The sequence below is a fragment of the Agelaius tricolor genome, unplaced genomic scaffold, assembly GCF_023055355.1.
Source record: "Agelaius tricolor isolate 1412-34295 unplaced genomic scaffold, bAgeTri1.0.p SCAF_26, whole genome shotgun sequence".
NCBI classification, from domain to species: domain Eukaryota; kingdom Metazoa; phylum Chordata; class Aves; order Passeriformes; family Icteridae; genus Agelaius; species Agelaius tricolor.
Window position 1 is genome coordinate 4,517,549 of NW_027269286.1, and position 23,408 is coordinate 4,540,956.

Below are 23,408 nucleotides of genomic sequence, written 5' to 3' on the forward strand. Positions count from 1 at the left end.
TTAAGAATATTTTAATTGATACATAATTTTTTGATGTTCAGTCATTGGATGTTTGTTTGCAAAAAGAAAATCCCCAAATGAACACACAGTTGTAAGGAAATGCACAATTCCTTTCTGACAGTTCTATCTAGGCCACACAGAGTAGAAAGATGACAAATGGTGGCATAGCCTCATGTATTTGATTGAATCAAAGAGCATCTTGACTGACTCTTTCAAAAGATGGACTCAAAGCTTTGTGAAGTTAATAACCATGGGAAGAGGCTGGATATGCCTTAAAAGATGAGGAATAGTGTCTGAAAATACTTCAAGGTGTCAAAACTCATGGGCCACAGACAGTGGACAAGACACTCCCTGTAGATAAGTGGTAGCCAAGAGCTGACAGGAGTTGAAAACCCTGAATGCAGAGTGGGAGATTTCTTTTGCTGTATTAATGATCTCACTTCCATAATACAATCAGGTTTGATTTCAAGACATTTTTTAATTGAAGTCAGTACTGGTTGTAGGTGTCAGCAAACTGTATATGTACACTTCATGTAGGTGGTGATGAAGAAGTAAATTCTGAGTTTGTTGAAATGATTTAATCACACACCTATACATGAATAAAATGAAGAGCCTTCAAAAAGCACATGTTTGCAAGCACAGGAATCACAGCTTCAGGGAGGAGAAAGTAAAACAGAATATGAATTTTCAGAAAAGGAAAAAACCCCCAAACATTGAAAGTGGTAACCTTAACTGTTGCACTATGTTATTAATGGACTTCACAGATTCTCCAGCATTTGAAATTAGTGTCAAGGTACAAAATTTTTTTAAAAGCTGCTCTTGTTCAAGAAGCTGTTAAGCTTTGGGGAACCAGAGTAAATATTTGAATTTTTTAAGCTCCTTTGCTGATAGTAACAACATTCATTTATTGTTTTGAGAAGAACAAAAAAATCTATTTCAAACTTATTTTAAATCCAAATAAGGTCTTATTTTGTGAGTGTAGGAATCATATAGAACTGTCTTTAGTTTTGAAAGAAAAGCCAGTCTGTGTAAACTGTCACAGTGTCATACTATTTATTACTTTTGAACTTCCATGTCGTCTGTTTTTAGGGGTTTTTTTTAAATTGAAAAACATAGAAATAGGTAATGCTATTGTTGGGTTAAATGCCAAGGTATTAAATAGCTTACGTTCACATCTTTGGTTACCTGGCTGCCATGCAGCTCTCTGGATACAGGCCTTTGTGTGCTGGAATATTTCAATGGAAGTTCTTGTGCTTGTGAAAGTAATTTCATCCCATGATGACAGCTAGGGGAGACTGTCTTGCACTTGCTGTGGTCATGGAAAGTTGAACTGATACGACTCTTGCTGGGTGACCTTCTCACGGGGTGCTGCCTGCTCTCAGAAAACAAGCCATTTCTTTTCAGTGGTACTTGGGTGGAAACTCCAAAATTTGCAACAATGCCAGACATAATTTTGTGTCCTTATGAGCGCTGCAGTTCTGAAGGAAACAGTTTTGAGACTTTTCTCTCTGAATCTGCTATTGGTCCTACAGTTCTCATAAATTCAAGGTACTGCATACAAATTTATTAGAAAACATGTTCTACAGGTGATCAGGCTCAGATAGCATCTAGCTAAAAATATATTTTTTTGCAAAGATAATAGATAACTTCTCATGTCTGGGCTGCTACAGCTTGAGAGTATTTTTTCATTTGAGAGGCATACACCTTACTTATTTTCAGTGCTAAACATGACTTTTATAAGTGGAGAGTAGCAGTCTTTTACCCTTCAGAGGTGTAGATTTTGATGGCAGATAAAGGTATTTTGCGAATGCACACTGCCAAAACACATGCAGAGAAGAAAATTATCAATTGCTTCTGTGGGAAGGGAACAGGTATGTGAGAAAGCCTGAGAAAAAACTGTTTTCTTAAACTATTTTAAGAGGCTGTGACAAAGTTTGTGTGTATAGATCTGTGTGCTGTGTGATGTTGAAGCTGTCAGATTTCATTAGGAGATGTCTCGAGAAATGATGTTTGCCAAGATTTCCTGAGTATATTTGACCTGTTACAACCTATATATCTGGAGCTTGCCATTTATGTCATGTGGTGAGTGCTTTTCTTCCAGGTATCCAGAGCCTGTCAGGGATCTCCACTGTTGAGACTACACAGAAATGGAGTTGAATCAAAGCACACCCAGGTGCCAGAGCTGCTCTCCCTCCAAAACAGAAATTGTCCAGAAGATGAACACACTGCTCATGTTGGTCTTTGTTCAGGACAGACTTGGCTAAAAAATGCCAGTCTGCAGCATGCCTGCTGCCATTTAAGGACTTCAAGGCATGACCCTGGTTTATTAATTAAAACAAAAGGAACTCAGCCCTTAATTGGACACTTTGTAGTTGTATGTGTCTGACATAATAATTAATTTGTAATGTCAGTTGTTGGGCAACAGGGATGGGGGGAACAGCAGATGGCTTTTTAGTAGTGTGGGAATGTGCATGGACAGGTTTTCCCCACTGGGGACTTCAAAGAATACCCTACAGGTTAGTTTGCTCAATATAGTCAACTTTTGGCCAGAATGGACTACAGAGGTCTTTAGGAAGCTCTGGAGGTTCCTTCCTGAGACCAGAAAAATAAGTTACTAAAATCTGAGACAGGGGCTTCGTGACAACAGGAACTGTTCACCACCTAACAGGAAGATAACATTGAAGTGATGGTAAAATACTTTCTGTGGGACAGAGAAGTGCAAGCACGCTGTGTTTCATCAGCTGGCCATGTATCTGTCACATGAAGGCAAATATATTTGCAATCTGACAAGTGATGGATATACTTAATTGTTTGTCAGGAGGAATGGCTTTGGGGTACTTGTGAAGACAACCTCTCCTTGTGCAACTTGATCTTGATGAGTTCTGAAGGTTCCCTATCCTTTTCCAATATGTTAAAATAATGTTGTTGCCAGACAAAACCGGTAGTGAGATGTGGGTTCTCTTTCTCCAGGAGAGCAGTGTTGGCACCATAAATTTTCTTCTTTAGGCAAGTCAATTTAGGGCAACACTTGCTTAAGTATAACAGCCATTTTTCAAGAATTATAGTAATGCTTGGGTTTCATTATTTCACACTGGGAAAAAAACCTGTAATTCTTCATCTAAAAGCAGCAGTTTAGACTTTTAGCCTAGTATTATTCTGGTTTTGTTTCAACTGTTCTGCCTTAGTAGAATTCTTAACCTGTATGAGAAGAGACTCAGAAGTTTGTTGTGTCTGTGGGCATGGTTTCTGGAGACCTGCATCACACAAACTGCAGGACTGTTTTCCCAGTCTGCAGGAAAAGGACACAAGTAAGCTGGGTACTGCCTGCTGTGTTTGTTTGGGTTCCATCACTGCAGTGTCAAAGCACCTTATGGTTTTGAATGCAGAAATTTTCCAGTGGGGAGACTAAGTGATCTTGGAAAGTGGCTTTTCCAAGATCACAGAGTGTGACATAAATAGGAGCTGACACTTCTTAGATCTGAACTCATCTTCTTCATGGGTATAACACCATGCCTCTATATGGGACTTTCCGGTAGTACTTGTTCCCTTGTCTGGGGGTGGCCACATGAAAAATGCAATGGTTCTGCAGGTAAATCCTGGCTTTGCTGCCCTGAAGAAGAAACTAACTGGAATGCAATAAATTGATGCTGGAGCTTGCCTTGTTTGGTCCCTCATCCACAGGAAATAGCAGTCTCTGAGCTGTCTTGGCAGCTCAGTCTTGACAGTCAGAAGCAATCTTGAGCAATCTGTTGTATCTGAGCATTGAAGAAGTGATTTGAGAGTCCCCCTAGATGAGGAATAGTGCTCCTTTGGGATCTTTAAAGTGAAAGGTGTGTAACTATGCATCATGGTGATTTTGGATGATGCTTCAGGAAACCTCAAAGGTGCTGATTGCCAGAAGCAGAAGAAGAGTAGAGTAGTCCTTCCTATGGCATAAGTTTCTTTTTCTACTTTGCTCTTGGTGTCAGCCCCTCTTAGAGATGGGATTTAATGGAGCTTTGTCTTATCCAGAGTGACAATTTCTATCTTCTTTAACAGTATTCTTTAACAGTACAAATTTATTCTTTAACATTTTGGGGTGCACATCTTTGGGTGTTCCCTTGGTGCCACCTCACTTTCCTCATACTAAATTGGGTGTTATGGTGAGTGCCTCACAGTAGCATTTAACTTGTGTTTTAAATTTAACTTAATTTTGTTTGTCTGCAAGTCGTCTGGAAAGCATCTGATGAAAAATGTTTTAGCCTTCTGTAGTAGTGGTCAGCAGAGGAAAAGTCTTAAATCCCAAACTGCCTTCCAGCTTGTCAGAAACAGTCACACATTGTGTTTCAAGAAATTATAGGCAACAAAAGGCAGTTATCTGCCCAACATTTTCACAGCATATCACCATTGCTGAGGTGAATATGCAATAACTTTCAGCTTTTGGCTTCAAGCACTCTTAGGAAGTTTAAAGCTCTGTTGTCTTTGACCAGCAAGGAAGTTGTAGGGAACATCTGTAGAGCTTTTGGTTAGTGAGCCTGTCTTAACCTGTTCTGCCTAACATTAAGAAAAGTGCTTGGTGTAGTTATGTGGAGATCAGTAACTAAATTCAATCATTTCAAGAAGACCAAACACTATTAATATTGTTTGACTGTTTCAGAAATGGGAGATCACAGATAAATGATTTTATACACTTAAAATTCAATTCCATAAAGAAAAGTGTTTTTAGTGTGCTGCTATAGAAACTTTGGCACACATGTGATGAGCGGTTTTAAGTCTTCAGCAAAGCTCTTTTTGTTGCACCTCTAGAAATGGTCTTTCCTCTTTCCATTTTTAATTCTGCAAATGGACCTTAAAGAAACAAACAAACAAATATGGCCACTAAGGTGATTGACTGTACAGAACTGGGATAGAAGCAGTTTGGGGAGGTGAAAACTTTAATTATTTTAAAAATACTTGCTTCACTCTTCAGGCAATCACTGGTTTTGGGGGCCTAGTTTCTGTTTGCATGAATCTGCAGGTAAAAAGCCTGATGTGGTCATGAGGCTCTGTTCCTTTGCTCATAAAAGTGGGAGTGCAGGTATGGTTCTTATTTGTGTTTTATGTTGGGACACAGTAGATAAGGGGCACAATTAACATTTTATAAGTGACTTTAGGGTAGACATAAAATTTTAATATGTTATATTTTTCAGCTGTTGGGCTGTAGTAACCTTCTGTTTAGACACAATTCACTTGGGAGTGGGAATGCTCAAGGAAGGGGATTAATTTTAATTGACTTTCTCTGGTGATGAAGCTGGATGCCTTTAAAATGAGTAAACTTTTAAAAACACTGGTCTGTACATAAAGTATTAATATACAAAAATTTCTGGTAGAGAGGCCAGGTTTCTGGAGTGATTGTACATATGAATAACACATTCAGTAAAATCTCATGTGCAGTTTATAAGAGCTATTGCAGATCTTAAAAACCCCCAAAACCCCAACTAAACCAAACAACATCTTAGCAACTGTATTAGCATTAAATAAATCGAGAGGGAAAAGGCCGTATGTCCTTAAAAGCGCTAGAGGGAGCTAGGAGGAAGAAGAGGGGAACATAATCGTTGAAGACATGTCTGCATTTTTAGGAGTAGCTTATATAAAGCATCCATTTAAATCCTTCCACTCATTTCAGCTAAAATGCAGCTACAGGTCAGCCACTGCATCTTGCTGCTTTCTGTTTTCCACACTTCACTGAAGAAATATCAATTTTCTAGTCTTGAGGGAGGCCAGAAGCTTTGCTGCTTTTTACATGGCTCTAGGGAAAACCACCTGCCCCTCCGTAGACTGTACCCCCTTTTTTTTGCCTTATTTTGTATTTGGATGAGCAGCCAAATGTTAATTTGCCTTTTGGTGCTGGTAGCTGGTTTGGGGGGACTGGTATACAGGCTCGATTCCAAGCTTGTGTCCCTCCAAGATTACACAGAGAGGAAGTGTTTGTTGGATGTCTGTATTTGGGATCTACTGCATGAAGAAGAATTTATTTGCATTAATCTGAGGTGGCCACAGTGCTCTTGCAGGGATCTGAAGAAATTGAGTATCTGTGGGCTCACAGAATAACACAGAAGTATGAAGTTACTGTAAAGCATCTTATTTTATGAGGTTTTAGAAGTGTTGTTGGGCACTTTTTATATTGCTGTGCCATAAAGCTAAATGCTTTGAGTTAAAGTGTAACAGCTTTACGATGTAGATTATATAAGTTACTTGTTTTTAGTTCCACTCCACCTCAATAAACTGCCAAACTATCAAAATGTTGATATCTTGGGATTTGTAAGAATAGCACGAAATCCTGTGGGGGATGTTCTTTAGTTTCCAGGTTTTGGAGGGTGGGGGAATCTTTTTAGTATGCTACAGCTTCTCCTCTTGATATTCAGCATTACACAACTAAACCTGTTGCTGTGGAGAGCTGAATTTTGATGGCCTGGGGCACTGAGCAATTTGGGGGGAAGGAAGGATGTTGTTGTTGTTATTATTATTAGAGGCTGCTTAGGGCTTTGGAATGCTGGAAGTAATCTCAGAGGAGGTAGACAGACTGGAAATGGATGATTAAATAAGCAGAATGAATATATATACGCCGTGTGTTTATCATCTGCTTCTGCAATTTATTGCAATTTCACTCACTGTTGAAGTTCCCTAATTCCTCTTTTCCACATTAGAAAATAAATGGTAAGGGCAGGAAAAATCAGCTGGGGTTTTCTTCCTTTGGTCTTTATTAGATGGAATGATTTTAAGTTATGAAAGCAAGGACAAACATTTCTCAAAAGTACTTTAACCATGCCTTAGCCTGAGGACTCTGCCCTCTTTAAAGGAAAGAAATATAATGAAATTTAAATATGTGGAAGCTGGAGTATTTTAGCAGTGCAGAGATTTTTTTTGTCCCCATGTACTTCAGGACTGTGAAGATTTTTTGTCTCTTTATAATTACATCATTCTAGATTTTAGATGGCTACAAATTAAGAATTGAAGAAAATGTATTTTGGAAATATTTAATAACCTCTTGGCAACAAAAAAATCCCAACAAACAGATAAGAGCACCAAGTAATTATGACTTAATTCCTATTGAATGGTTCAGGGCCTTTTCCTGTCATCTGAGAATTAACTCTACTTAAGATGAAACAGAGTATTGGAATAGCAGAGAATCTTTTTTCCCCTGCCCCTTTAGCTACCTTGTTTTGTGCAGTTTCTTCTGCTGCAATGCAGGGGTGGAGGCAGGTGGGTTTCTTGTTCTCCAGCTCTTCAGAGAGCTCCTATTAAAGCCCTAAAAGATTTTCAGGTAGAAGATGGGAAAAGCTGAACTGTAATTGAGTGGAAATTCAATTTATTGTTCTGAGTCAGGAAAACAGGCATATTTAGTCTGAAACAAAGGATAGTTAATTTGTAGATAAATTTGTTATACTTCCAAAGAGCTGGGATACTCAAAATGGTCTGTGAATATTTTATGGAGTGCAGTGATACACAAATTATCCCCACTGGGGCTCCTTATGTGCAACTAAAACACATTTGTTGTGATATTTCAATTTTTTTTTGTGATAGTTTGATTTCAGGGTAACACCTACAACTGTTGAACTCCACGGTAAAACAAAAAGTTGGGGTTCTACCTGTTGAAGGGATGGTGGATTTACAATAGAAAAGATAAAATTTTTCTTGGGACAGGTAGAGGAAAAAAGTTTTTCTCTTAAAAACACAGAGGGGAAGCAGTGATGCACTTGGATTGTTGTGCTGCCTTAGGAAAAGCCAGTACTGTCAGCAGTAGCCCAAGGGTAGAGTGTTTATCATTTGACTTTCACTGTTTATCCAAAGGTTGAGGTATCTGATAAAAAAGAAAGGGCCAGTGTCAGGGTGGGTGCAAGGTACCACAAGGCCCAGCTCCCCTTCCCTTCCCCACCCAGCTGGTGCTGTAAAGGTGCCCAGTGCCAGTTTTTCTCCCCAAGTGCTTCATGCCACAACACATCTCTGCAGGTTGTTCATGTGCCTCCTGAGCTTCGTGGGTGGCTCATCCTGTTCAGAGCTTGGCATCTGCAGTGTTCCTTGCTGAGCTCTCTGTGGAGCTGGCCTGGAGAGGAAACCTGGTCAGTGGTGGCTAATGTGAAGCCTTTAATTTGGTGCTGGAAGAATATTTCACAAGGGGTTTGGAGCAGCAATTGCCACTTGGTGTCACTTGTTGCAGTGCTTTCTGGTGCAGCGGGAGCTGCACTAATTAATGCCTGTTCCCAGTGCTGTTCAGGGCAGCCCAAAACCACAGGAATGCAGTATCTTGATGATCTGTTAGGTAAAGTGTGAGCAGAGGTGGTGACGTGCTTTACTGATAAGTTGAGAGTACAAATCTGCTGATCTAAGGTTGGCTTGGTGCCTCCTGTACAAAGGCAGGAGCAAAGGCGGGAGGTTAAGGGAGCAGGGGTGGCTTCTGCCTCCCTGAGCCCAGGAGGGAGAGGCGGGTGGCTCTTCAAAGTGAGGGTTTGGGATACTCCTGTGTGCTTCAGTTCAGAGCTGGCATTGCAAGCAAAGGCTGGTAGCCCTTTAAAAGGTGTCTGTTTCATCTGTATTCCTCAGAATTTAGGTTTCTCATGCACTTTTGGCTGCCTGTAATGTGGAGCTGTGAATAGCTACTGCAGGTAAGCCTTAAATCAAGATCTGGTGCAACTGTAGCACCGCTAACTCTGAGATCAGCTCCCCAAGCAAATGTAGCATACCAAATGATTTTTAATAATGCAGGACTTTGGCTAGGCTATGCCCTGAGGAAGAAGTGCTGGGAGGTAAAGTTTTCCCCCCAAGCTGGAGAGCTTGGCAGAAAGATATGCTGGGCACACATCCCAGCTGGGACTCGGCCAAGATCCAGATGAAGATACATTTTAAATCCCACCTTGAAGTGCCTATAGTAAAGCATCCTTCTTTCCCTGCTCTTAACAGCTGGGGCAGAGGGGACAGCACTTGCCATTCCCTTTGGGAATGTGCGGTGCTTGCCAAACAATAGTTGCCGAGAGAGAAAAATGAAGCACTAAAAATTCCTTTAATTACATTTTGCTGTATTGGTACGCTTGATAATAGCTGGTAGTACTTGTTTCAGAATACTTTATGACTTTTTCCCCATCACATTAGCCTTTGAAAAAATACTTTGGGCTAATGTTTTTCTTCATCAGGATCTAAATTTTGCTCAGAGTATACTGCAGTTGGGTGGGTTTTTTGTGTATTAAGTATTAGTGTGGAAAGGTATTTGGATCTTTGTGTAATAATATATAGTCAGGCAGGAAGCAGCTTATCTGCAGCTTTTCTGGACAGGACTTTGCCGAAAGATGTGGTGCGTGAGCATGTTGATTTTTTTTTATTATCTTGTAACAACAACCCGCTGTTGGGCTCCCTTATTTGCATTCCTAGCAGGACGGCAAGGTGAATAATTTAATTCCAGCAGCCTACGCCACGTGATGGTGCGAGGAGCCGTCTGCGATGCCTCCCCCTGCACCGACAGACTTTGGGGAGGAATGGAAACTTACAGAAGTGATGCGAAATTGTCGCATGTCCTCCCTTAACCCTGGGGAAATCTCTCGGCGGAGTGATCGCTTCATCCTTTGCTTTTCCACGCGTTCCTCTGACGTGGAGTTTGGGGTGTGTGTGTGTGTGTATGTGTGAGCCTGTGAGCAAGACGAGCGAGGGAGTGGGAAGCGGGGAGGGCAGTGGGGGGAAAACGCACACCCAGGCACAGAGCTCGTCGGAGCAGGAACAGCGAGGAGCCGAGAGTGCAGCCGCAGGCAGCGGGGAGTGGAAATTTACAGCTGCTTGTGAGCGCCTGTGCATGTCCAAGTGATCCTTTCTGCTCACGCTTTTCCAGAGGCTGAGGGCCGCCCGGCGGGAGAGGAGCGGGAGGCCGAACCGCGGGATCCCCGGGCTCTGCCACTTGTGGGCGACCGGCGCGGGGAATAAAGCGGAATTAATGGGAGATCGCTGAGGGCGGCTGCCGGCGGCGCGGGCTGCGGGAGGCGGCAGAGCTGTCTTCAGCACCCGGCCATGGGGCTGCGCTAGGAGCCCCCAGCTTCCCACCCACGGTAAGTGCCAGACGAGGTGATGTCCTCCGAGCCACGGAAAGTTGAGGGGTTTGATGAAACTTTCCTTTTTTCCAGCTAGCACCAGCCTTTTGGTAACAAACCGCTTGACTGCTTATTCTCGAGAGTTAGGCTGGTAGCTTTTAATAGCTTTGTAAACTGTGTTACCAGGAGTGGCTCTTTAACGCAGGCAACCCTAAACAATGCTCCTCCTGTTACATAAGGCGCTGGCTCTGCGACCAAGCACTCCGTGTCCATGGAATATCTCTGGAAATGGCTTTATTTACAGTGTGGTTTCCAAAAATAAAATATCTGCAATATATCATTTCTCCTGCTCCTCTCCGCGGGCTGCCTGCAGCTGCGGGCTGGCTCCTGGGATGCAGAGGAATGAGAGCGTGGCCACTTGCATAAGGCAGGGGAAGGAAGGAGACGGAGGGAAGATGAGTGCCCGTGTGAGCTGCCACAAGGAACAGCCCATGCAAATGTCCCAGCTCCTCATTTGCAGCCGATAGGTCCTGTCCACTGGAAATGCTGATTCTGTGCCATGGGCGATGCTTGAAGTCTGTATCAGGCAGAACTTTAATGGAGCTTAAGGGAAGTTGGGGTCTTTCTTAAAAGCAAAGGCTCTTTCCTGGGAAATATTATGAGTGAAGTCAAATTACTACTATAGAAAATTATTTTAATCCATTACGAAGCTATTGGAAGTAACACAGCGGACTTGCTACAAACTTGATCAAGTGAATGCTGTGTAGAGAGGTAAGTTTAGTAATATTGGACCAAATACAAAAATAGTATCCACCTTCCTCACTAATGAATTTAGAGGAAGTCCTATTCCCTCTTGGCTGCTGCCTGTGTTATTTAAATTATGTTACCAGTTTCCATTATTTCTACAGATACTATTCCTACTAGAAATGGATATTTAATTTGGTTTTCCTTTTACTTAAGTAAATGAAAAGCTGTTAAGGGCTCTTCTGTTAGAATTGTGTGTACTTCAGAGACATTTGTTAAGAGAGCTCTTTCTGCATGACTGAGTTTGTGGGAGTTTTGCTATGGACTACAGTTAGGCATGGAATTGAATTCTTAATCTTTTAGGTTTTAAAGATCTCTGTGGTAGCAAATGCAAATTGGGATTCCAAATATTCTTGACTCATCAATCCTGCAAATTTGGTGGCTGTAAAACCTCTGTATATTTCTAAAACCTATTGTATATTTCTAGTTTTATTGAATGTGAAGTAATAACCTACCACTTCTAGCTAGTTCATTAGCATGATTGGGAGAGTCTACGTGATCCTGTGATACACATAAATGATGGTGGTGTGAGTGTGGTGCCACACGATGCCATTTCTGCATGGGTGAGAATCTGAATGTTACCTGGCATTGGGGTGTGAAAATGCTGTTTTGTAATAAAATACTAATACTAATACTAATACTAATAATATGAAAACACAGGACTTCCAATAGAAGAACACAAGCCAGCAAAATGTCCTTTCAATTCTGTTCTCTGTACCCTACTCATGATAAATTTAGATTAGGTATTAAAAAGGAATTTTTTATGGTGAGTGTGGTGAGACTGGCACAGGATGCTGAGAGAAGTTGTGAATGCCCCATCCCTGGAAATGTTCAAGACCAGGCTGGATGAGGCTCTCTGCAGCCTGGTCTAGTCGAAGGTGTCCTTACCCATGGCAGGGGGCTTGGAACCAGATGATCTTTATGGTTCCTTCCACACAGACTATTCTGTGATTAGTATTTTGTTTGTATTGCCACACATTTATACCCCCTTTATGATCATCACTGCCTCATTCTGAGTATGGTTGGTGAACATCTGAGCTGTAGCATCTGCTCCAGCAGCCCTACCCTCTTCCCATGCCCTTCTTTCCCTCTTGTGCTGGTACAGCCCTAGACTCTATCTGGGCAGAACTGGACTGGAAACCTGTGTGACCTTTTTTTCCCCAGCAGGCTATTTCTTGTTAACCTGGGTCACTTCCCTGACCTGGCTCTCCATGTGGCCCTGCAACAGCTGAATGGCTCCCACAGAGGCTGTAGGGATGTGAATACATGTGGAGCAGGGTGTCACCATCACAGAACAAAGCATCTATCAGAATAGAGTGCCTCAGTGACCAGATTGCTTTTTGGTGTTTCGTTTTATCCCCTGTGTTTGCTGAAAGACTGTACATATAGGTTTTTTTTTTTTTCTTGTTTTTTACTAAAGTGGCATTCAAGCACTCAGATAAAAAGAGTTAGTAATTTTTTTGAGTGCTTCCATAGAGCTACACCATAGCGCTTGAGTGGAGCATCACCGTGAGTGCCTTCAGTTTCATAACACAATTGAACAATGGTGTGATATTATTATTCTCTTTCTGTAGAGGTGATCAGATTAAGGGCAGAGCTGCCTACTTCTTTTCCATGTCTGATCTTCAGGATGCTTACCATCTGCTAAAAAAGTGACATGTGTGGTGATGGTAGGCATTACTGTGATGTTTTGTGTGTTCAGGTGGTTTCAGCTAATATCCATCTTCATTTCAGGTAATGCAACAAGTAGGCAACATCAAAGCTTATGATGAGTAAATTCTTGAGTTTTTGGAAAAATCAAGTTGCCAAGCAGAGATGGATGGCATTCATTCACCCAAACCACAAAACTATCCCATCTTCTGTTAATCTTTTGTCTCATTTGCAGTGCACCTTCCAAAATCTGCAACTCATAAGGAGAATTTGCAGAGTAGTTGCTTGTTCCATAGCCTAGATTCCTTCTGCATATCAAGTAAAATGTGGGTTGTGTGAGGAGACTCAGGTTGTGTGGGGAGGGTGAAAGGACAAACTGGGCTTCTCTGGGTGCTCACCACACATGGGGGCTTCCATCTCCTGGTATCGGGCATTGCTCCGTCATTGCAACAGCTTTCCCAAATGTGGCAGGAGGGAGAAATGAGGACCTCTTCCATTGTGTGGAGACTGAATTAGATAAAATGATGAAGAAAGTGTTCTAACTTGGGACCAGGACCTATGTGGGTCATAGGCACACTGCAGTGACTGGGAAATGAAGGACTTTTTTTCCATTCCAGAAACTCTCACACGATATGAGTTATTGAAGTGTTTTGATTCTGATCAATAACTTGATGAAGGTTGGGAACTAAGGCAAGAGAAATGTCTGATACTCCATGGGAAGGAAAATTTTTTTCTCATTTATTTTTGGAGACCAAATGTTTTGTCCAGAGGAGCATCTGCAAAGAGTGCATGGATGGGCTCAAGTGCTCTCTTCCATTCTTGCTTTTGTGGGCAGGAAGAAGCCTTTGTTACTGAGCTGCTTCACTGAGTCACTTCATAGTGGGATGGGCTGCTGAGCAGAGTTGCTGTGTGCATTTTTCTTTCATTGTGCTTACAAGTTCAGTTGCACTATGATATTTTGAGGAAGTATTTGACTTAAAAGCAGAGAAATTGTGGAGAGTGCCTACAATCAGACCTAGATCTCTTTCTGTACTTTATAGCTGTGCTGAATTTTTTTTGTACATTCTCTTTATTACTAGATAAACTGGCAGAAGAGATATTTTGAAGCCTGATAAAGTGTTGGCTTTGTTGTCACATGATCTAGGTTGCATTCCTGACACAGCCACTGATTTTTTTTGTATGTGGTCTTGGGTAAGTCTTGTCATCTCTCTGTGTTTCAGCTTCTCCCTTTGCAGAGGAAACAGAATAAAAGTAGGTAGATAGGTTTTTTGAAATTGTGTTTTCCATCTTTGTTGAATGTGTGTAGAGTTGGAGACCTCTGAGAGACTGTATGCCCTGAATATGAAGGGATGTTAAATCTTACAAGTTACTGAATACCCTAAAAGTCATGTCTTGTAAACCACATCCAGCTCTGGATTCAATTCACTGCTTTGGTCTGTGTGGTTTTTTTTGTTTCCTGACTTGAACAGAAACAGGCTGACATTTAGAAAGTGGTTCATTATTGTTTCCTTTTGGTGTTTCTATGGCTTATCTAACATAAAATCAGTGCCATTTTTTTCTCCCAATCATAGATGGAATGGTATTCCACGAAGTATTTTTGTAAAAGTAGAGTTTCTAAAATGTGCTGGACACTCCAACTCTGGTGTCTGAAATGTCATGTTCACACTGATGGAAACAGCAGGCTTAGGAAACTTCATTTCCTCCTACAGCACTGCCAAGGCATTTTCCTCATGACTGTGAGAGACAATCTCTGAGACCAGGAGAGTTGGTCTGGTAAGATACAGCTGTTTCTTCCCTTGGTCTCAAAAGCTCCTCTCAAGAGCACCATTGAAATAACATCATCAAAACTAAATGTTTCACAAGTTGGCTGGTTCTCCATTATGAATTCAGGAGTGTCCACAATCCATTTTTGATGTTATGAAAACATATGTTGAATAACCATTAGATGGAAAAGTTTTCCTAGAAAGTGGGAAAGAAAGGGGTTCATTCAGTCCTGTCCCTTGCTGCCAGACAGCACTGTCAAAAATTTATGAACAGATGCTCTGTAGTGTGCCTGGTAGATTAGGTCATTTCAAAACCTCAAAGCTCCAATGGGTGGAAACCTTTACATTTCCAGCTGGAGTTTATACATCAGCAGTTTGTAGCCATTTACTTCTGCATAAATAAAGTGTTATTGTTATTTAAGCTGAAATAACTTTTTCTGCTTTCCTGTATTTTTATTCTAAGCTTATGAAGGTGAGCACTTTTAGCCTCCAAGACATGCTGGTCTTCCCATTTTTCTGCCCATCCAGTGTGCTTCTCTCCACCCACTCTAACCTCTGTTGATTCTACTTGACTCTGGGTGTACAGTGTTCTGTATGAAGGTCTATCAACACTGTGTACAAAGGCATAGATACCCTTGAATTTCTACTGACCATTATTTCTGTGATTCATCACAAATTTGCATCTGTCTCACATCTGTAAAGTACTTGTGTGTTTGCATATGTCACCTGTTGCTTGTTTTCATCATTTCTCATGGCAAGTCCTTAGCTTGAAGTAGATATTCTTAGAATGGTTTGGGTTGGAAGGAATCTTTAAAGGTCATCTAGTCCAATTCCCTCTAGCATGGATGTCTTCAACTAGATCAGGTTGCTCAGAGTCCTGTCCAATCTGATCTTGAATGTTTCTGGGGATCTGGAGCAGCTACAAACTGTGTCTCATCTACCATTCAGCATTATCCGATACCTTCTACTCTTAACTTTTATCCCATTTTTATTACCTTTGTTCTTGACTCCATCCAGTTTCCCAGGTAATGATATTCCAGTCCTGTAATGTGTTGATAATATCTTTCTATTTTCAGTCACCACAATTTTTGGATAGGCTCTTAATTCCTGTGCCTCTCTAAATATGATCCCATCCATAGATTGCTCTTGCCTTCTCAGTCAGATGACACAATAATTTTCTTCTTCAATTAATTTTTTGGTACTATATTCAAATCTGTGCATTTCCACATTAGATACATGGATTCTACTCTGTTCTCTGTTTAAAATATATTTATAAGGAATTGTAGTAAGAGCTACCTTTGGTGAGCCTGTGTTGCATTTTTTTCAGTTGTCATTTCTCTTAGTTTTTCTGTTATTTTTAGACTGGTTTCTTGAGAGAATGAGGCTTATGTGGTCACATTGTCCATTTCTCATCCCAATTCTCTTCTCATGGTACCTTTTGAACTTGCTGTGAAATTTCAAGCAAACTTGACAGAGGACTAGATAGATGCCTGGAAAAAAAACAAGTTCCAAAAAACATACTGAAAATAAGTGATGTAAATAATAGGACCTCTAAACCAAATTAGTGCCTCTACTGAACAGAAGACCTTCCAAGAAAAAGCTTAGAGAGCAGAGAGCTGGTACAAAGAGGAGGACAGGACAGAAATGCCCAGCTGTGATAAAAGCTTCTTTAATAAGAGCTTGTGCTTTCTTTGATTCTGGAAACTCCAGTCATGGGGAGCAAAGCTGGAGGACAGGAGTCCTCCTTTTGCCACTTGCCTTATTGGATGACCAGCCATAAGACTAAGGAATACAACTCCTAAATCTCAGCAGAGTGACTTTACCCCCATGTGCTTCTGCCTGTAGTTGTGAACAGCACGTGTCCCCCTAGAAGATTCCTGCATGGGCAACTAAAATGTTCTGCAGCTGCCAGTATGTATTTTCTGAAGTGATGGATCATCTTTTGCCAGGTTAAAAACTGTATCCTGAGAAGGGATAAATCCAAAAGTGTTATTTCATGCACGTCTGTGGCTCTTCCCACGTTGCTTTGTATCTAAAACTTTGTATCTAATGAAGTAATGCAGAGACTTGGCTCTGTTCAACAGAGCAATGAATTAAACAGTTTCTTGAGTCCCTTCCTGCCCTATTATTGGTGTTTTTGCTGTTGTGATTAAGATGCTGGTAGGGTATGTAGGGGGGAAAAAAAGGTGCTTTATCACTGAGCAGTGCTCTGGTTACTTGCTAGAACCAGATACTGGAACTATGCAGTGGAAAAGTGCTGGTTCTATGGCAAAATTAGTGGTTATTTGAAATACAGACACATTACTCTAGACAGGCATGTAAGTTACTTTTGAGAGGAAATAATAGTTTATTGTCAGCTTTTCAGTTAGAAATGTGAACTTCATTTTTAAAAACATCTCAGAACCTTCAGCTCATGAGTACCTTATTTAAAAAATCAATTTATCTCCCCCTTTTCTTTTCTTTGTGTGAAGACTTCTGAGAGGAAAAGATGAAGGGATGACTTTAGCAATCTGAATATACCTACCCCACCCTGGATGAAAAGAATTCTTTTCTGAAATGCAACTTCCCTGTTAAGCTCCTGATTTCAGACTCTGTGTCTCTTGCATCATCACATCCTCATGCCATGCCTTCAGGATAATAAAAACATGCAGAATCAGGTCCTTCTCAAAGTGTATTGTGAATTATTAATCTTCTATTTGCACCACCTTTGGGATTACGGAGTGCTTGGTGCTTGCTAGCAGCATCTAAACAATTTTATTGTGTAATACTGTCATCACAGTCTTTGTCAGTGCTTGTGTGTGCCCCAAAGGGTGACTTGTTAGTGCACCCAGGCTTCAACCTTGCACCTTGTCAGGCTGAGGTGGGATTTTGCTCTGGTGACTGCTGCTGCTGCCAAAACTTGCACCTCTGAGCTGCATGGGAGCTGGATTCTGCAGCTGGGAGCTCAGCTGAGGAGTGAAGGTCATGTAGCCAAAGCTGGAGAAATAAAAATGAGTTTGAGCAGGACTGTGAGGAGCTTGAAAATAGGAACTCAAAAGTGGTGAGGTTTCAGGCACTGAATGTGAAAATATTCCTGTAAAACTGACCTAGCAACAAATGAGAAGCTAAATACAAACTCACCTATTTTGGACACTGTAAAAGAACTTTTGGTTTAAATAAGACATTCAAAAATATTTCCTGTGTGTCATAGAAACTCTTCTTGTAAAGATACTCTGCAGAAGTGTTTTGAAATTATTTTAATAAGATATTAGGACAAAGTCTGTATAGATTTTGCTTTTAAAGTTTGAATCAATTTTGTACTTGGCTGCTTTATATGGTTACTATATATAGTTGCAATAGAATGTATGCCTAATCTGGGTATTAATTCCATAGGTTATTTGGGGATTAGTAACACATGGATGTATGGCTCAAATTGGATCATATTTCCTGATGGACTCTGTAGTGTGCCCATAGTAACAATGAAGCATGAGAGGAGCTGGTTCTTTGGGACCACTGGGTTTTCTTTACACTGTGTGTATTGCACTTCTTTAGTTCTCTCATTTGAAACCTCTCATATCAAGCTTTTTTTTAAACAGCAAATGTTGGAGAATAATGGGATTGAAGTGGTTTGTTTGTGTATTTATGTTTTCACAACTAATTTTACAAATGTGTGTATGGAGGAATTATGGAGGAATTGTGATGTTTTTCTTTTGTTGTGGAAGGAGATGAAAGTTTGAGATTATTTTTTGCTTTTTGTTCTTCCCCCAACCCCCCCCCCCCCCCCCTTTACGTCTTTTTTATTGTACAAACTGGAATGCAGTCCAGAACAGTGTTGGGCTTCTAACCAGAACATATTCCCATCTGTAGTCAGTCATTGACTTCAATAGATCTTTGTACTGGACCCTCAGCAAAACCCATAAGAATTCACAGCCTAAGCAGAAACTGAGCTACTTGGTTTCTTTCATATATAAATACAGTGATGTAGTATTTGCCTTTCTAACCATACAGAAGAAGAATGTTTCAAATTAAACAAACAATCCATTTTTATTAAAATGCTCAGTCTGTCATTTAAATGTAATGAATATGTTTGTGTTTATATTTGGGCCTGATCCTCTGTTCTTTATTTAACTCAGGCAATGCTCTACACCAGTGAGATCTGACCCACAGATTCTTGAAGTCTCTTAGGGGATAGCTTAAACTGCTTTCTCTCAAGGTCCCCATGGCAGACAAAGCAAAGCAACAGAAGAAGAAGGAGAGATGGCAGAGAAGCTGGGACTCCATTTTGCAATGCTTAAAACAAAGAGTGCTTTTGGTGTGCTGGCACCTAGAGTTGGTTTTCTGCACTGTGATGGAGCTGGTGAAGTCTGGCAGAAACCCATATGTGAAATCTAGTGACCCATATGTGAAATTTAGTGGAGCCTGCCAGATGTGCAGTGTCCAAAATACATTGGACATGGGCATGGACTTGCTGGAGTGCTGACCTATAGGTCAGAGCTTCCTGCAGGAAGCATCCAACTCCTGTGCAGGTGCTGAGTAGTTGCTTTTCATGTTCTAATGGTAGCTTATGAATCCCCAATGAACTTGCAAGAACTACACATGAGAGCTTTCACTACTCCACGGTGTGGCTGAAGCAAAATGTAGTGCTTGAGGTGCAACCTTTTATTGTTCTTAGTGTCTATGTGTGTTTTTATTGCATTTTTGTATAAGCCTTAAAAGCTGTTTTTGCTTGTTGTTTGATTTAAGGCAGTCCTCTTCTATCCTGAAGGAAGAAATCCAGGTGAAGGAAGACCATGCCTTTGTTTAGTAAATCGCACAAAAATCCTGCTGAGATTGTGAAAGTTCTGAAAGAAAACATGGCCATATTGGAGAAACAAGAAAAAAAGACAGACAAGGTATGAAGTAATGTTGTAGAAGACCAATAATGTTTTTATGCTGGGAGAATAGCAGAATAATGGGAATAACATTGTGTTTGGTCGCTGCCCTGATCCTGTGAGTGCTTGCCTGTGGATGTAGCGGTGTGTTGGAATGGTTCTGCTGAAATCAGGGGGCTTTTGCATAAATAAAATACATAAAATCTGGGGCTCAGACAGAAAATGCTGAGATCCAGGAGCCTCAGCCAAAACAAAGGGTGATCTACCCCTACTTTAAACAGTGATGAATCTAGCAAAACAGCTTGGAAGGCTGTATGAAAACTTTTGTACTGTTAATGGTGTTAGCAGGATAACAAATGAGGTTGCCAATTAATGTGTAGGCACCCACAGAGAAAAACTCTACTTCTGATGCACACTGTTTCCAGAAACCAGGAAAGCTGTATGTGTCCAGATGTGTATAAAAGAGATCTCACTCTGTTCATCCTTTCTAATTTTCTGGGTGCCAGTGCTTCCTAAAAGAGCTGTGCTACTCATTTTCTATTTATAGTGCTAGGCTTTTGCTAATATTACTGCTCTCTTCTAATTCCATGACACAGACTCAAGTTACTTTTGCTGCTTTTCCAGTGACCACTTAATAGGTACAATGCAACACACAAAATCCTCCCAGTTAGGAATTTGAGCTTGTATAATATATATATATATATATATATATATATATATATATATATATATATTTTTTTTTTTTTTTTTTTTTTTTTTTTTTTTTTATCTGAGACTCTGACCCTCTACACTATTGCTGTAGTAGAAATATATGGTTTATAGACTAACTTTAAGTTAAAAGTGATTGTCAGTGGAAGCAGAAATAGCTGATAAGGAACACTGGTACCTTTTCCATGGAGCTGATGTTTGCGTGTGTGCATGTTGTGCTTCCCCCACCTTGAGCAGGAAGTTGTACAAAGACAAACCCAACCCAAAAAGTAGGCATGGAGCCCTTTGTACCCTTAGTGAAATCCTCTTGAAACTTTTTGGTTCAAAGCAAGTAGCTCAGAGTGTGTTAATTATGTAAGGTAAGTCACATGGATTTCTGGGAGGTCTCTGGTATTTAATGTTTCATTCTGAAATACCTTCAGTAACCTGAGAATGGAGAGAATTTGACTCTGAACTAAAACATAAAATAATAACTAAATAAATCAACAGAATCTGTTCTGCCCTGCTGAATTAATCCTTTGGAGCCTGATTAAAGAAGACTTTCAAAGAAGAAGTTCCATACTTGAATTTCTTTTTGATCTGCTTTGCAGAGTGATTCCTCAGGGTTGTGGTTTTGAGAATTTTTGGCTTTGAGCTGGTTTGTATATTTGGGTGTCAGTGACAAGGAGAAATTCAGACTTCCAAGATGAGTGCTAAGTGTAAATTTTTCGTGAAAGTCAGAACAGCTGGTGTGTGTTTTCCTCACAGAGCAAAAGATACAGAATGCTTCCCTGGTGTATTAGAATGGAAACAGCTCACGAACTCAATGATGCCTATTTTACAGGAAGAGGTTGATTTTCACTTAGTTTTTGTGTACTTCATTGCTATGGGGTAGAGACTGTTCCTGGGCTGAAGGGGAGTGATCAGGGGAGAGGAGAGAGAGGGACAAGGCAGTCCCTTCAAGAGCAAGGGAGAAGGTGAGGAAAGCCTTTTTTTGGGTTGGTTTAAGCTTATGTGGCCTGTTGACTCAGGGCTTTGTACTGTAATGTCAAGGAAGCACATAGCGTCCTTTTCCTTGCAAAAGGAAAGGTTAGAGACTCCTTAGCAGTTGTGCCTTTTATCTAAACTGCTCCACTGAGCTGTCCTGAAATAAGAATTCTTTCCTGTTAAAGAAAATAACTAAATTTATTCTCCTGAGTTTATGGAAGTAAATCATAAGGACTGCCTTTACTACTGAGATGGTGATAAACTTTAAAAGCTGGCAGGAAAAATAGCTCTTGCAAAATCACCCAGCCCAATCACACCAGCTGCTATCCATTCAGGTTTGTGAACTTAGTAATGCCATTTCAAAGTGTTGTTTGCAGTTTGAGTTGGAGAAGAAAAGACAATGGGAAGTCTTTCAGTGGCCCACAGGTTTTCAAAATATTCTCAGTAATGCTAATGAGTAATGTCTTTTCATGAGAATGATTGGAGAAATGCAACTGAAAACAGAAGCAGAGAAACAAAGCACAGTGCTGTACTCTGTGCTCTTGAAAACCTAGCAAGGTTTTTAAGTCTACCTCCAATTTGACTTCTGGAGGAAGAAGAAATCTGTCAAACTTTCATGAAAGGGCCTAGAGGTTTAGCTACTGCAAGAGCCAGAGACCCTGGATGTATCAGAGCTGGGTTTGGACCCTGTAGCCCTGTGACCTGGGAAGTTTGTGACTCAGGGCTGTCCAATTTTTCAGCTTTCTAGCTCCTAGTCTGCTGTAAGAACTAAAAGAGTATTGTTATGCCTCACCATAAAACCAAAGTTCCCAGTTGTACTTCCAGGGTACAACTCCAGAGTACCCCTGATTTTGCGTGCAAAGTAGTTTCCAACTAGGACTTGCTTCAGATGCTTAAACAAGATTTATCCTGTGACAATTAAGCTGTTATTGTAGTACAGCCAATGTGGTATGTGGGTTGAGACAGATAAAAGCTGCTAATACAGGCAGAATTGGCAGAGAAGTGGGACAAAGCCTGAATTAACTGCAGGGCTGGCAGAGAACCTCCTTTCCTTTCCAGCTGAGAAATTGTGAGTATGAGGTGAAGATGCCATGGGCAGCCAGGAGGGCACAAGGTCAGACAGAGAGGGGCTTGATGCTTCTAATACAACTTTGTGCAACTTTCAGCAGGAACCAGCTATGTCTTAGAGGGGATGCTTTTAGATATTGCAGAAAGGATCATTCCTGCCAAGCTATGGAGTGCACAGCTAGAGGGAACTTTGCAGCAGAGCAGTTAAGACTTCTCAGGTAATGGGAAGAGGGTGGAGGATATAACTTGATAGACAGAATGAGGAGAAGCCAGTTGTAAGTGTAAAGGAAATTATGCATATTTTCTGAGGCATTTCCACATGCACACATAATATACATAGGTTTACACTCTTCCTTCATGATGCTTTTTGTTACTCATGGAACAGTACCCATTCAAGCTTTAGCTAAACTCTATTGACTGCACTAGCATCTGTCTCCTTAGATAAGGATTGAATTTGACCCACTTTCTCCATGTGTCTGATTTTTTTGAAACTATTAATGTGTTGTGTTGCCATAATGCTTCCTGATGCTTTTTTAACACTCCCAACTGAAAAACAGGTTAAATTTTTATGTTTGGTTCCTATTTTTTTATGTGGGCTTTCTTGTTTGTTTGCTTGCATGGATATATGCGTGCTTAAAGCTTTGCCATTTTCTCAGCTACATTTTGATGGTTGATAGACCACAGGTTGAGAAGTGCCAGCACATCTGGCTCTCTTCTTCTGAAGTGCTCTTTCTAATACCTTGTTTTTACAAATTTTAAAAAATAATATCTATTTTAAATGAGGGATTGCAGCACTGGCAAACTTAATGCAATAATTGGGAGATTAAGTAGGGTAAGACAGAGCTGAAAAAGTGGACTAAAATGTTCTTTATCAACAATCCTCCTCTCTTCCAACATCTGAAATGAAATAAGGTGTTCTTCAAGCATATACAATCGCTGACATCCTGTTTGGGCTTTGATGTGGTGAAGAACAATTAAGTTTTATTGCAGTATTGTATAAATGTCATTACAATTTAATCTCATTTATGTAGAATCGATCAGTCCTTGAATTTAATGAGAAATGTCCACTCTGGAACTACCTAGAAAAACAGGAAAGTATTTAAATACATAGGAAAGAAAGCCTTCAGAGCTTGGGCTCTCTTCTTTCTGGTACAAACTCCTATAGCATTTGGAGGATGCATGTAAGTAGAGATGAAGAGAAACCATGATACCAAGAGGCCATACCTGTTGAACCTGAGGAAGAATGGACAGCATGTGACACTCTGGTCACACTGCTTCATTTATTGCTGATGTGCCGCCGTGTCTTTGTTGATGGCTGTTGTAAAGGAACATTGATAGAAAGGGTGCCTGACCAAACTCACAAAAAAAAGAGTGTGACATCCTGACTTCTCAAAGCCTGTGTTCAGCTGCTGAGCCCAGTCAGCACCAAGCAGTGTGGGTGGCATCCAGTTTGTCACTGAAGGACATCCTTGAGCACATAGCCCTCCTGCTGCTAACCAAACACCTTGGGGTGTGGCAGCCTGACTCAGTGCCATCTGTGGTGCCTACAGGTTTGGTAACATTTTCTGAAC

General features: G+C 40.8%; 1 protein-coding gene across 5 annotated transcripts in view; it reads left to right on the forward strand.

The window, feature by feature from the left end:
- The window catches only part of CAB39L (calcium binding protein 39 like), a 59,841-nt gene that overhangs the window by 6,503 nt on the left and 29,930 nt on the right, over positions 1-23,408 (forward strand). The window contains exons 1-3 of one of the 5 annotated variants that reach the window (XM_071448440.1): positions 9,461-9,609; positions 9,833-10,046; positions 18,968-19,116. In XM_071448440.1, coding sequence (XP_071304541.1) covers positions 19,015-19,116 — 102 coding nt within the window. In that variant the 5' untranslated portion in view covers positions 9,461-9,609; positions 9,833-10,046; positions 18,968-19,014. Of the gene's footprint in view, positions 1-9,460; positions 9,610-9,670; positions 10,047-10,395; positions 10,800-14,191; positions 14,256-18,967; positions 19,117-23,408 lie in introns of those variants that run through there. The other 4 variants (XM_071448439.1, XM_071448443.1, XM_071448442.1 and 1 more) reach the window with 4 other exon arrangements.